The following is a 14,604-nucleotide window of genomic DNA, read 5'->3' on the forward strand; positions in this document are numbered from 1 at the left end:
TTTTTCTTTTTTCTTCTTTTTTTCCTTTTTTTCATCTTTTTTATTTTTTTTCCTTTTCTTCGTTTTTTCTTTTTTGCTTTGTTTTTTCTCTTTTTTCCCCTTTTTTTCCTTTTTTTCTTTTTCCCCTTTTCTCAACGACCTAAAAATGTGCAGTTCTATGATCTACAAGTTCAAGAAAATGTTTAAAGACAATATTGTAAATAAATATAAAACAATATAACTATAAAGTATATTATCAAAACATTCTAGAATGTGAAACGTCAATTTAATTTATTTTTTATTTTTTTCTTATTTTTTTTTCTTCTTTATGCATTGTTTGTTCCCACGGATTAATGCTAATGTTTCATATTTAAGTTGATAAAAGATAAAAGGGAAGAAGCTTCGGCTTCAGCTGCAGCTTTTCAGCAAAAGAAATGTTTATTTTACTTTTTTCATTTTTTGTTTTGTAAAAATGGCTTAACTTGTACAAGGCTTAAGACCGAAATAAATAATATTCATTCATTCATTCATTCATTCATTCATTCATTCATTCATTCATTCATTCATTCATTCATTCATTCATTCATATAAATTACTGCATTTAAATGCATTTATTTTCCCTCTAGTGGACAAATAAATTACTGCATTTAAATTACTTATTTGCCCTCTAGTGGACAAATAAATTACTGCATTTAAATTACTTATTTGCCCTCTAGTGGACAAATAAATAACTGCATTTAAATTACTTATTTGCCCTCTAGTGGACAAATAAATCACTGCATTTAAATTACTTATTTGCCCTCTAGTGGACACATACATTACTGATTACTAATTACATTTTACTTTTTCATTTTTTGTCTTGTAAAAATGACTTAACTTGTACAAGGCTTAAGATTGAAATACAGACTATTCATTCATTCATTCATATAAATTACTGCATTAAAATGCATGTATTTGCCCTCTAGTGGACAAGTAAATTACTGCATTAAAAATGACTTATTTGCCCTCTAGTGGACACATACATTACTGCATCAAAATGCATTTATTTGCCCTCTAGTGGACACATAAATTACTGCATTTAAATAAGTTATTTGCCCTCTAGAGGACATATAAATTACTGCATTAAAATGCATTTATTTGCCCTCTAGTGGACACATAAATTACTGCCTTAAAATTACTTATTTGCCCTCTAGTGGACATAATAATTACTGATTACTAATTACATTTTACTTGTGTAAAATGGTTTAACTTGTACAAGGCTTAACACCGAAATAAAGACTATTCATTCATTGATTCATTGATTCATTCATTCATTCATTCATTGGTGTCAGAGTGAGGGGGAAACGCTCACATCAGAGAGGTTTGGTTGTTTTCTACTGCAGCTTTGCCAAATGTCCTGAAACTAAAGGTCACCCCCCACCGGGAGGATTAGAGACTCGGAGGGAACAAGGGGGAAACATTCAGGAGGATTTCTGTGAAATCACAGATATCCAGCAGGATCCACCAGAATAAAAAGAATAAAAACCCTGTTCACTCTGAGCAGGTTTTGTCCAGTTTCCTCCATTTCCAGCAAAGCAGTGACGACTTTCTGTCCGTCCTTAAGTCCCAGGAGGAAGACGCAGCAAGCATAGATCCAAGCACGCAGATCCAAAATGTCACAGCTTCACACATCGGATTTATATTCAGGATGTGTTTGACGGTTTTCTGCTTTGGTTGAATTTGTTGTCTCTCTTTGACGTCAAAGGTACAACCATCCCTACAGATATTGCGGCAAACATGGTCCCAGTCCAGGTCCAGTGGTTCCAGTTAAGTTCCAGTGGTGACTTTTTGACCATATTCCAACACAGATTTAATGTATTTTGCTAACTTTCTGGGTCCTCCTGATGTGCTGAACTTTCTGCAGCAGCTTCACCCCAGACCGGGTTCATAAATCACTTCAGCTGCGACATTTACAGTATTTGACCCATTTTTTTAAACCATCTTTCACTTAAAACAACAGCTGTTATCTGGAGAAGCAGCTTTAGCATGTAATCAGTAAAACAGATGAACGAAAAAGAGTAGCAGAAGTAGTAACATACATTAAAAACAAACTAAAACGGGTTAAGTGACTTAGTAAAACAGCAGTAATGAAATGTTTTAAGGTAAAACATTGCTCTGTTTTTCAGGAGAAGTCTACACCTCTACACCTCCTTTTAGCTGCAGGGAGTCGGTTTTATTTGCTGGAAACACCAAACCTGTAATTATAAACTTCACAGGAAACAAGAGCTGCTTCATCTTCACTTTAAACTGTTAAAAGGCTCATAAGACACTTTATCACTAGTGAGATAAGGAGAGACGTGGTTCCCTGTATCCATGGAAGTCAAAATATCTACTAACACACACAAATACAGAAAAGATTGATGCTTTTTCTCTGAAATATGCCCCGAAGCGTCCAGACATGTTTTCCTCGTAGCGATTATTATACGCTGCTGCAGAGAGGCACCTGTAATAAGGAACACCTGCAACACCTGCAACACCTGCAACACCTGCACCGCGGCGTTAGCGTGTGGCTAACTGTACTTACATGGTTGGAATCTGGAAGTTTGCCTCTTTGTCATGCCGGAACATTTACTCACTTGACGCCTCATAGAACTCGTCCGATCAAATATAACATCAATATTCCCACAAAAATGTTCTGGTAACATTCAGAAAAGGTCCAATAGATTCAATCCAGTAAAGTATTTAGTCCAGAGTACATTATTATACCAGTAAATATCCACAAACAGCCGCTGCATCATTGAAAATTAGCCGCTCAATGTCACAAATTTTCAACTTATTATTTGCTGTAACTTCGCTTTGCACGTATTTATTACTGATATCTTGGCTTCAAAATGGAGTCTGCACGCTGTTCTTTTGATTGCAATGAAATGAGCCAATTGGAATCAATCGTGCTGATGACTGGCACATTTATAGCCAATGAAATGCTGAAAACAACAAGGTGCCACTTCAGGGGGCGGGAATAAAACCCACAACCAGGAAGTCCATGCGTAAAGTGAAATCACTGCAGAGAATCAAACGTGCATCCGTTTTTTTACTCTTTTATTTGCAAAGTTTTTTTCAGCAACATTGATAGTGAATCGTGACGTTGAAAGATTCAAGAGTTCTGCCCTTTTATCCGGGGATGTGACCTGGTTATCCAAGTATGCCAGTTCCAACTGAAGATGCAGACCAAGCTGCTAGTGGCAACCTCCTCCATCACCGCGCAAGTCTCACTCACAATCTCTCTTTTGCTCTCTCTCTCACTCTTGCTCTCTCTTTTTGGCGTCTCCAAATGGCCATTTCTGGAAAGATCTATACATAGTCTTACAGAAACATGTGTAAAATACTCATTTTTTGTGGTATTGTTATCAAATTTGAACTTGCACTAGATAAGGCTTCATGCTGTGTCTCAATGTGTTTTCCAGCTCATAAGTCACAGATTCATCTGCAGAAATCTGATTACAAAACAAATCTCCGCCTGAAATAAAAACCTTGCCTGCACCACGGCAGTGGCGCTAGCGTGTGGCTAGCTGTACTTACATGGTAGGAATCTGGAAGTTGGCCTCTTTGTCCAGCCGGTAGGCCACCTGATGGGCGGTGGAACCGTCAACCTTCCTCACGCCCTTCAGGGGAATCACGTCCAGCTGGAACTGGGTGATCAGGTCAAAACCTGGACACGGGGAAACAAGGTCAAGTTCAAGGTCAATTTAGAGATAGGTAGGGCTTAACTTTGGCCAGGAGCCTTAGCTGAAAAAAGGCACCTTTAACTACAGAACCAATCTGTCTATCGAATTTAAAATCACTATCAAAAGTGACACCAAGGCTTTTAATAAAAGAATTCATTTTGGAGCCGAGGGGGCCCAGAGTCATTCAAAACAACCGGATGTCCAAACCCAATAACCTCCGTCTTATTTTCATTTAAATTCAAGAAATTCAGGTCCATCCAAACCTTAATGTCCTTAAGACAAGCTAGAAGAGGCTGCAGAGAGTCCTTACACTTTATTTTTAAAGGAAGGTAGATTTGGACATCATCGGCAACACAATGAAAAGAAACGGGAACATGATTGATTACACCCAACATTGTCCTGTAGCGTTATTGAAAATTAGGTATATTCTCGGTAGTTTTGAGCATATTAGAATTATCTCTTACTTTAAATGCATTTCTTTCTACATTCTAGTGAAAATGATGTATAAAATATAGAGGTATGAAATGTAGTTCATAGTACTGGTAGAGGTCAAAGAACAGTTCATGTTTAGTAACTGTTAAGATGATAAAAAATGTCTTACATATGTTCATGATATATAATTTCATATACATTATGGGCCAAATCCACAAAAGGATTGCGCGGCTTTTGCGGCCGCTAAACCGGTGCAAATGAGACAAAAAGAGAGCGTCTAATTCACAAAGCACCCGCAAAGGGAGAATTGCACCACAAACTGCGCCGCCTGTGCCATTTGCATGCATGTAAATAAGGTAATATTCATACATTCCTTTCTATGCAAATAAGCCTCATTGCAAAAACCGTCTAATTCACAAAGGCCAACGCTATTTGCCACACGCAAAAATAGTGGAGCAAATACCGTCTTTTGGAAGCGTGTATTAACTGCTGCAAACTCCTCACTCCCCCTCTGTCTCTGTTTCTCTCTCTCTCTTCAATATCATTCAAGCCTGTGTGATACTGAATGATATTAAAGGTGAAATCTACAGTCAGACATGACTGTACACAGTCAGATCAAGTGGGGTTGTGGACTTATCTCCGATTTAAGAATAAAAATAACAGGACGGAGTTCAGGATTCATCCATACAGTAAGGGGGAGAGACAAAAGCATGAGTTTGAAAAGTGGGGGGGCATGTCCCCCCTGTTCCCAGTGGAAATTGCGCCCTTGCGCCTCACAGCGTTTTATTTTCATTCGCTTTATTTTTTATTTCTGCAGTTTTCATTATGGACCAATCTGTGTGCTGAAAGAGAACACTGGAAACAGCTCCGCTCACTTACTCAGACGAGGGAAAATTGCACTCAGCTCCAAAACTTTATGGGCGTGTTTGCGCCGGCATATCATTAAAGCAAAATCTTTTGTGAATAGGACCTTAAAGCAATTCACAGCGCTATTTGCGGGCGCAATCTGTTCTTTGTGGATTTGGCCCCATATGTGTTAAAAAGATACATTATTTGATATGAGATTTCATAGAGTAGTTAAAATGTTAAAAGTATACAAGAATTCATGTGTTTATGTATGTGATTTGGAATATATAGATAAAAGGTGTACTTGCCCTGGTGGACTTGCACTGTTTTACTACAATGTTTCCGGAGTGAACTTTTTTGATCTGTGTTGCTAGGCTAGCATTGAACACCGCTTTGTGGACGTAGCTTCTTGCTAACACTTGACTGGGACAGAGTAAGCCATAAGCAAGTATCTCAAGTTCTCCTTTAAACCTCTAAACCTCTACAATATAAAGCACTGCTCCCCATTTCTGCTCCTTGAGGGACACCGTCCTGCATGCATTTCTTCTTCCGGCTCTCAGCGAAGGTGGACGCTTTTCTGCTCCCTCTCCCTTATCTATCTGCCCTGCCTGCCTGCTTTTTGTCTGCTTTTGACCTGTCTCGTCTTCAGAGCCTCTCCTTTTTCAGTCCTCCCAAACTCTACAATCATGGAATTGATTAACTGGTCTCTCAGCACAATTGACCACATTTTTGCAACGAGAAGCCAGGGGGTTAGGGAGCCCTCCTGCCCCGATGGGACATTTTTTGCTGGTTACATGATGGACGCGTACAAGAACTGGCGCCCGATGTGCCTCAAAATCTTATCTGTTGAGGATGTTGAGGACGCCTTCATAATTGGATTTATGATAGCAGGATTTCTTCTAATTGGAGTGGGAATTTTCCTGGCCTATCGACAATCGCGTAAGTCTGCGGGAGCCGTTCTGGCCCTTTCTGAGCTACCCGAAGCTGCTGAAGGATTGAGCATGGGGCTCCGCACTCAGACTTTAACGTTAACATAGTTCATCCCATAAAATATGGAATTATTGAGTACTTTACATTCATTATGTTTATGGTTTTGACGCTCCTGAGTGGGGGGTGAGGTGCCGCTTCAAGTGGTCCTGGACTCCTGGACATGGAAGTACATGGAGACATACAGTATGTCCGAATCCAAAGCTGTCCAAAGCCTGTTAGTCCATTCTGTTGGTGTATAAATGCTAGCGGTAGTCCACGCCCCTAATGACCTCCCTACTTACACACCATGAAAGAAAACCTTTGGTAGTGACGGATGCAGGTTTGAAACCCAGATGAAGATCCGAGGATGAGCGGTGGTCAAAAAGGAAGCTCCAACGGTGAGCTCGGGCCAAAACAACCAAGTGGTTTCATCTGGATTTACTTTCACCGCGGGGGGGTGGGGGTTCCTGGCTGCCTCCCCCCTGCCCGGGGCTTCCTTCTGTGTCCTGCTGGGAGGGGGCGGGGCTTCCCTCTGTGGCCTGCTGGGAGGGGGCGGGGCTTCCCTCTGTGGCCTGCTGGGAGGGGGCGGGGCTTGCCAGTGGGGGGTTTCCTCCCATCCTCTTCTGGTCCTCCGTGGGGCGGCTGGTGGCCCCTTCCTGGTCGGCTTCTGGTCTCTCGGTAGCGTGGTTGTGCCCCCCACCTCCACTATAGTTACAGTTCAGGTAAAACCTTGTTTCCACTTTGCACACCCCCAACCCGTCCCAGTAATTAAATCTCCCTGCACTGGCTCCAGTTGCAGCATCAAGTTTAAAGGGGACCTATTCTGAAAAGCAGGTTTTCTCTGTCTTTAACATATGTGGTTTTCTCTACATATATAAAGTGTTTTTTCCTTGCTTTAACATTTATAAAGTGGTCTCCCCTCAGCAACTCAGAGAAGGAGGAAACAACCAGATTCTGCAGAGTCTGTACAGCCGCCCGGATGATCGTCCAGTGTGATGTGGATCTACGAGCCAATAAGATTCTGATCCACAAAGTTACGGAACCACGGGGCGATGGTGAAACCACTAACAACTAACTCTGGTCGAGAAAAAAGTTGAAATGTCGAGAAAAAGTTGAAATGTTGAGAAAAAAAGTCAAAATGTCGAGAAAAAAGTTGAAATGTCGAGAAAAAAAGAGGAAAATGTTGAGAGAAAAGTCGAATTGTCGAAATTAATGTTGAAGTACAATTACGAAAAAAAAGTCAAAATGTTGAGAAAAAAAGTCAAAATGTTGAGAAAAAAGTTGAAATGTCAGGAAAAAGGTTGAAATTTCAAGAAAAAAGTCAAAATGTTGAGAAAAAAGTCGAAATGTCGAGAAAAAAAAGTCGAAATGTTGAAAAAAAAGTCAAAATTTCGAGAAAATAGTGGAAATTTCGGATTTAATGTTGAAGTACAATTTTGAAAAAAAAAGTCGAAATGTTGACAAAAAAAGTCAAAATGTTGAAAAAAAAGTTGAAATGTGGAGAAAAAAAAGTTTAAATTTCTAGAAAAAAGTTTAAATGTGGAGATTAAATGGGACCTATTATGAAAACCAGGTTTTTTCTTGCTTTAACATATATAAAGTGGTCTCCCCTCAGCAACTCAGAGAAGGAGGAAACAACAGTGTCTGTTCAGCCGCCCAGATGATCGTCCAGTGTGATGTGGATCTACGAGCCAATAAGATTCTGCTTCCCAAAGTTACGGAACCACGGAGCGATGGTGAAACCACTAACAACTAACTCCTCCGGCCGGAGCTTCCTCCATTTTTCTGTAGCGGTGTATTGCATCATTCAAGTAGCCAATCAGCACAGAGCTTCATTATCTAACCTGATCTAAAAAAAATCCGTGAAATGCCCACGACCTCTCACCACTATTTTCCGTGGTATATACACGGAAAATGGTATAATTCCGTGTGAGCACCACGGATTTTGTACCATGCAAAGTCAAGGGGATCTGTTGTCGTGATATATACACGGATTATGACATTATTATTATGTATATATTATTCTTTGTTATAGTGGCTAAATTATGGGTTTTTGTCGCGCAAGGTACTGTTTGTTACTGTCAGTTTGTAAAAGCATGTTTTTAACGCTGTTTTAGCAGTGTTTTATTGAGGTTTTAATGGGAGCACCACGGATATAGTACTATGTGAAGTCAATGGGATCCGATTTGACTGCTGTCATACCATTGAATGAAGGATAAAACGATAACAATCATCCCATAGATATGGGCCAGTAGGGCCCTACTCTACCTACTAGTAGGTGCAGGAGGCTGTTATCGCCCCTTTCTATGGCTAACCCCATGTTATTAATGCTTGCATGTTATTAATGCTCAGTAGGCACAGAAGTTTTGTTATGAACCTCACACCTCACCTTCATTTTTTATGTATTTAGCTAGAATTTTAAAACCTGAACAATAGAATTCAACGTAAAATGCCGGATCTTGTCCATTAAAAACAATACTTTTTGGAAGATAGTGTAACGACCACAGATAAGATAAGGCCTTGTCCGCCTGGGCAACACATCAGCATTTGGCCGACTGGTTAGTACAGTTGACTGTGGTCTGGGAGACTGGTTAGTGCAGTTGACTGTGGTCTGGGAGACTGGTTAGTGCAGTTGACTGTGGTCTGGGAGACTGGTTAGTGCAGTTGACTGTGGTCTGGGAGACTGGTTAGTGCAGTTGACTGTGGTCTGGGAGACTGGTTAGTGCAGTTGACTGTGGTCTGGGAGACTGGTTAGTGCAGTTGACTGTGGTCTGGGAGACTGGTTAGTGCAGTTGACTGTGGTCTGGGAGACTGGTTAGTGCAGTTGACTGTGGTCTGGGAGACTGGTTAGTGCAGTTGACTGTGGTCTGGGAGACTGGTTAGTGCAGTTGACTGTGGTCTGGGAGACTGTGGTTCGAGACACGCTCTGGGCACGACTTGTTCACCAAAGTATTTTCCTCACTGTGTTATGGTTTTCTTTTAATATCTTTAACATTTCTAAACACAAAAACACGAAAGTGTCCTTTATAATTCAATAATACAATAGGTTCATGTTAAGGACATCCGTTTTTAATTAGTTCTCCTTCGATTATGACATGTTATTAATGCTCAGTAGGCACAGGAGGTTTGTTATGTATTGTTATAGGTTTGCCTATGAGGCCTATTTCGTGTCTATTTTTGCACAGTTCACTAACGCTTTGAGCTAGGAGGCTGAAATTGTAGACTCTGTATCAGGAGGTGACTCTCATCAACTGTGCCGAGTTTCAGATCTGTGTGACCTTCGGAAGTGTCAAAGGTCACCGCGTGTGTTGCTTTTCGGGCCTTTTCCAACCTTCAAATGGACCCAGTTGCCACAACATTTGACCAAACCAAGTAAGACTTGACCTGTGGCCTCCATATGGGGCCTAGTTTGGGCTTGCCAAGTCTCAACTCTGTGAACCCTCTGCAATGTCAACTAGCTCTGTGGAAGTCGTACAGCCACGGGACCAAAAGAAGAAGAAAGCAAAGGGCCTTCTGCATTGCAACATAGTCAAAAATCAGCCTCCCAGCTCAAAGCGTTAGTGAATTATTCAAAAAACACACAAAAAAGCCCCGAATAAGGCACCACACACGGTGACCTTTGGCACTTCCGAAGGTCGCATGGGTCTGGACCTCGGCACAGTGGATGAGAGTCACCTCCTGATACAGAGTCTAGAATTTCAGCCTCCTAGCTGAAAGCGTTAGTGAACTATGCAAAAAAAAGACACGAAATAGGCTTTGCAGGCCCGAAAAGCAACACACGCGGTGACCTTTGACACTTCCGAAGGTCACACAGATCTGAAACTCGGCACAGTGGATGAGAGTCACCTCCTGATACAGAGTCTAGAATTTCAGCCTCCTAGCTCATAGCTAAAGATTCAGCTCTCTAAGGAGAACGTCGGTATCTAGTAAAATGCATGCACTTTCGACAAGATGGTGTCTTCTTAGATGTAGCTTTCTTATTTATATAAAATATATATATATATCTATATATATATATATATATAGATATATATATATATATATATATATATATATATATATATATATATATATATATATATATATATATATATTCTAGCATTAGCATGGCAAATGTTGTGTCCAACTGGACTCTCATTAGTCTGACCAGCACTTATCCAGCTTGACCTACTATCTGATTTTTGTGCTTGTGTTGTTCTCAGATGTAAGTCGCTTTGGATAAAAGCATCTGCTAAATGACAGTAGTAGCAGTAGTAGCAGTAGTAGTAGTAGTAGTAGTAGCTACACAGACATACACAACTGCTCACTCACCTACATGCCCCCCCACAGTTTCAGGGACAGATAATCGCAGTATTCTAGTCCTGATTCAGTTTCAGAGACCTGGACTGGTCCAATAAAACATAATTGAGTTTGCAGACGACACCTTGGTATTCAACTACATAATCAATCATCAAATCACCAACATGGAGCATCCTTTTTTTTTTTAAACTGATCATTTTCAGGGACAGATAATGGCAGTATCTTAGTTCTGGTTCAGTCTCAGAGACCTGGACTGGCTGTTGTTTGTGTCTCTGCTTGTTTCCCGTTTCTGTTTGGTTGTTTTCTCTCGTCCAGATTCCAAAGTGTTGTGTGTTTTCCTGTGATTCTACCTCTGAGTGTTCAAAAAGAAAAAGAAAGTGCCACATTTCCCTGTCGCCAGACACGCGAGCATGAAGCAACCGCTAAGGAAACCGCAGCAGAGCAACACATGTTGCTGACAGACGCAGCGGTGAGCCGATGTTGCTGAGCTGTTCAAAGTGAAACCCCGTAAAACCCAAGTGGGAACATTTTTATTTGCCTCATTTGAAACGTGACGGAGTGTTGAGGCGCTAGGAGAAAACCCCCCACCCCGTTCCAGTAATTAACCCTCCCTCGCTCGGGTAACGTAGATCAGGGGTAGGGAACCCTGGTCCTAGAGAGCCGGAGTCCTGCACGTTTCAGATGTTTCCTCCTTCAACACACCATCATACTGATGACTGTGTCCTTATCTGAATGATGAAGTGATGACGACCTTTAATTAGAATAAGGTGTCTAAAACAGGGGTGTCAAACGTGCGGCCCGCGAGAAGTTTCCAACGCAAAAAAAACGAAATGTCCATTTACTAAAAAGGAAGGCATAAATAATTGCCATGAATCGCAGCATATCCGATAATATATTTCTTCTACAAATCCATCGTTATTCCACAAATAGAGCAGTTTTTGAAATTTTTTTAGTTTTCTAGAATGCATTTGCTGATTTTATTTATTTGTAGACGGTGGTTAATTTTTATTAACTGACTACTATTATATATTTTCGCAGGAAAAATATCACTGCTAAAAAAGATGATAGAAGATATTTATTGGGAGAATTTCAGTTTTGAATACGAGGATAGTGACAAAGTAAAACAGTTAAAAGAAGTGCTGACTTTTTCGGCACACTGGCGTAAATATCCACGCCAATTTTAAAAAATAAATACACTTAATTGTACTGGAAAAATCTCTAAATCACAAAGAAACACTCTCGGATGTAATAAGAAAGATTTAGCTTTTAATTAAATTTCCTATAAAAAAGTGAAATATAAAAAAAACACACTTGTTTCTGTTTATCTTTGTAAAATGATATTAAAAGTATTTTACATAATTTGAAAAAAAAACGAGAAAAGATCCTAAAGAAATATATTTTACATAATTAGAGTGTAAACAAAGTGCATATTTCCTTTAAAATTAACTAAACTGATATTGGATTAGATAACAATAGTAAAAAAAAAGAATTAGAAAAAAAATGTTGCACCGTTTTTGTTATTTTGAGCGTGCGGCCGCGAGAAAAAAATTGGTCAAATCCGGCCCGCCAAGAAAAACGAGTTTGACACCCCTGATCTAAAACATCTAAAATGTGCAGGACTGTGGTTTTCGAGGACCAGGGTTCCCTACTCCTGCCGTAGCTGCTACTTCTGACCGTATAATCGTCTCTTACCTGGAAGGTCGTCCTGTCCGGACCTCATGGGAGGACAGACGGTGTCTCCGTCCAGACGGTTCAGGTCCAGTTCTGGAGAAACAAAACACAAATGGGTTAAGGCTGGATTCTGGTTCTGCGTTAAGTGGACGCCGAGTAGGGCTGGGGGATTTTGGACAAAAATAAAATCCTGATTTTGTTCTCTGAAAACCCGATTTTCGATTTAGATTTTTTTGGTAAAACTACAAAAGACAATGGAATAAATTGTTTCAAACATTTTATCTTTATTTTTAAAGAAAAATAACAAACAAATGTCCCTATTGGGAATGAAGTGCAATTGAAAGATCCTGTAAATCCTCCTTGAGTTTAGTAAAGTGACAACATTTACCATTTTCATGACCAAACTTCTTTCTGGCTCATTTCTTTCTTTCTTTCTTTCTTTCTTTCTTTCTTTCTTTCTTTCTTTCTTTCTTTCTTTCTTTCTTTCTTTCTTTCTTTCTGGCTCATTTCTTTTCTTTCTTTTTTTCTTTCTTTCTTTCTTTCTTTCTTTCTTTCTTTCTTTCTTTCTTTCTTTCTTTCTTTCTTTCTTTCTTTCTTTCTGGCTCATTTCTTTTCTTTCTTTCTTTCTTTCTTTCTTTCTTTCTTTCTTTCTTTCTTTCTTTCTTTCTTTCTTTCTTTCTTTCTTTCTTTCTTTCTTTCTTTCTTTCTTTCTTTCTTTCTGGCTCATTTATTTTCTTTCTTTCTTTCTTTCTTTCTTTCTTTCTTTCTTTCTTTCTTTCTTTCTTTCTTTCTTTCTTTCTTTCTTTCTTTCTTTCTTTCTTTCTTTCTTTCTTTCTTTCTTTCTTTCTTTCACATTTTGACTTTTTTCTCGACATTTTGACTTTTTTCTCCACAAATTTTTTCTCCTGTAAATCCTCCTTGAGTTTAGTAAAGTGACAACATTTACAATTTTCTTGACCAAACAAAGATGACTAGACGAGCTCTGTCTGTAATGCAGCTGCAAGAAAGGAAAATCCATTTTCCGATTTTCCTTTTTTTAACATCGTCTTGATTAATAAATCCGATTTAGATTTAAAATCGATTAATCGCACAGCCCTAACGATGAGCGTGCGCCGCAGGTTACGCCGCAATGATCTCCCCACGGCGCACGCCGCACCGTAGCCTGCTAGCACCTCCCAAAAAAAGTAACTACGTATCGAGGCGACGCGACCCAACGCAGACCGAGATGCTGTGATTGGTTCTCTTGGAAGCAACACATTTCCGGTTCCGGTTTGTGAAGCAGTCGTGAACTTTCAGCCTCTTTTCTTCGTGTATATATATATCTTTATTTTAACCTCGAAAATCATTGAGGGCGAGCCCTCATTTACAATGACGTCGAGCAAATACAAAAGTAAAAACAAAAAAAAAACAAAGACAAAAATAGAACAACAAAAGAGCAGTCAATTAAACAAATATGAAGTTACAATTAATAAAGAATGTAACAATAAAATCAATTAAAACAGATACAAGTAGTGTTTAAAATATTTAAGATCAGGGATTTAAAATGACCAAAAGACACTAGTGAATTAATTTTTAGAGTGTTTTGTAATGAGTTCCAGGTGGAAGGTGCAGAAAAGCTAAAAGCAAGGAGGGAGGAAACATAAGTCGGCAGCAAGCCAATAATAGCCTGTGTATGTGTGATTTTTTTTGTTTAGGTTTTTTGCACAATAGTTGTCCTTATCTCTTTGATTCACTGTGACCGGAAAAGTCGGATAAACCAGTCAGGAAAAGATCGCGCCCCCCCTAGGGCTCTGGGGGGGTTTAGCACCGCGGAGAAATGGAGTGTTGGAGAAGTCCAAAGGTTAACAACGGCGTTGCGGCAACGGCGTCACGGTTTAACGCAGAAACATAATCCAGGCTTTAGGGTTGATGTTGATGTTGATGATGCTCCTGGAGATTAACTACAAACAAGGAAGAACTCTCTCAGACCAGACTGGATAAACATTATGGTGACTGACTAACGAACGAACGAACGAACGAATGAACGAACGAACAAACGAACCAACGAACCAACGAACGAACCAACGAACGAACCAACGAATGAACCAACGAACCAACGAACAAACGGACTAACTAACGAACAAACCAACGAACAAACGGACTAACTAATGAACCAACAAACAAACCAACGAACAGACGAACTAACTAACGAACGAACCAACGAACCAACGAACGAACCAACAAACCAACGAACAAACGGACTAACTAACGAACCAACAAACAAACCAACGAACCAACGAACAGACGAACTAACTAACGAACAAACGAACTAACTAACGAACCAACAAACAAACCAACGAACGAACGAACGGACGAACGAACGAACGAACCAACAAACGAACCAACGAACCAACGAACGAACCAACGAACCAACGAACCAACGAACGAACCGACGAACGAACCAACGAACCAACCAACCAACCAACGAACCAACCAACGAACGAACGAACGAACGAACGGACGGACGGACGGACGGACGAACGAACGAACGAACGAACGAACGAACGAACGAACGAACGAACGAACGAACGAACGAACGAACGAACGAACGAACGAACGAACGAACGAACGAACGAACGAACGAACGAACGAACGAACGAACGAATGAACGGACGGACGGACGAACGAACCAACGAACCAACCGACGAACCGACGAACTGACCAA

At 40.1% G+C, this 14,604-nt stretch overlaps 1 protein-coding gene across 1 annotated transcript in view; it reads right to left on the reverse strand.

Moving 5' to 3' along the window:
* LOC133460969 (collagen alpha-1(IX) chain) overlaps nt 1–14,604 on the reverse strand; it is a 65,589-nt gene that overhangs the window by 45,060 nt on the left and 5,925 nt on the right. The window contains exons 3-4 of the mRNA XM_061741679.1: nt 11,922–11,993; nt 3,538–3,667 (exon numbers count right to left, since the gene is read on the reverse strand). Coding sequence (XP_061597663.1) covers nt 3,538–3,667; nt 11,922–11,993 — 202 coding nt within the window. The remainder of the gene's footprint in view (nt 1–3,537; nt 3,668–11,921; nt 11,994–14,604) is intronic.

The sequence above is a fragment of the Cololabis saira genome, chromosome 15 (assembly GCF_033807715.1).
Source record: "Cololabis saira isolate AMF1-May2022 chromosome 15, fColSai1.1, whole genome shotgun sequence".
In the NCBI taxonomy this organism is placed as follows: Eukaryota; Metazoa; Chordata; class Actinopteri; order Beloniformes; family Belonidae; genus Cololabis; species Cololabis saira.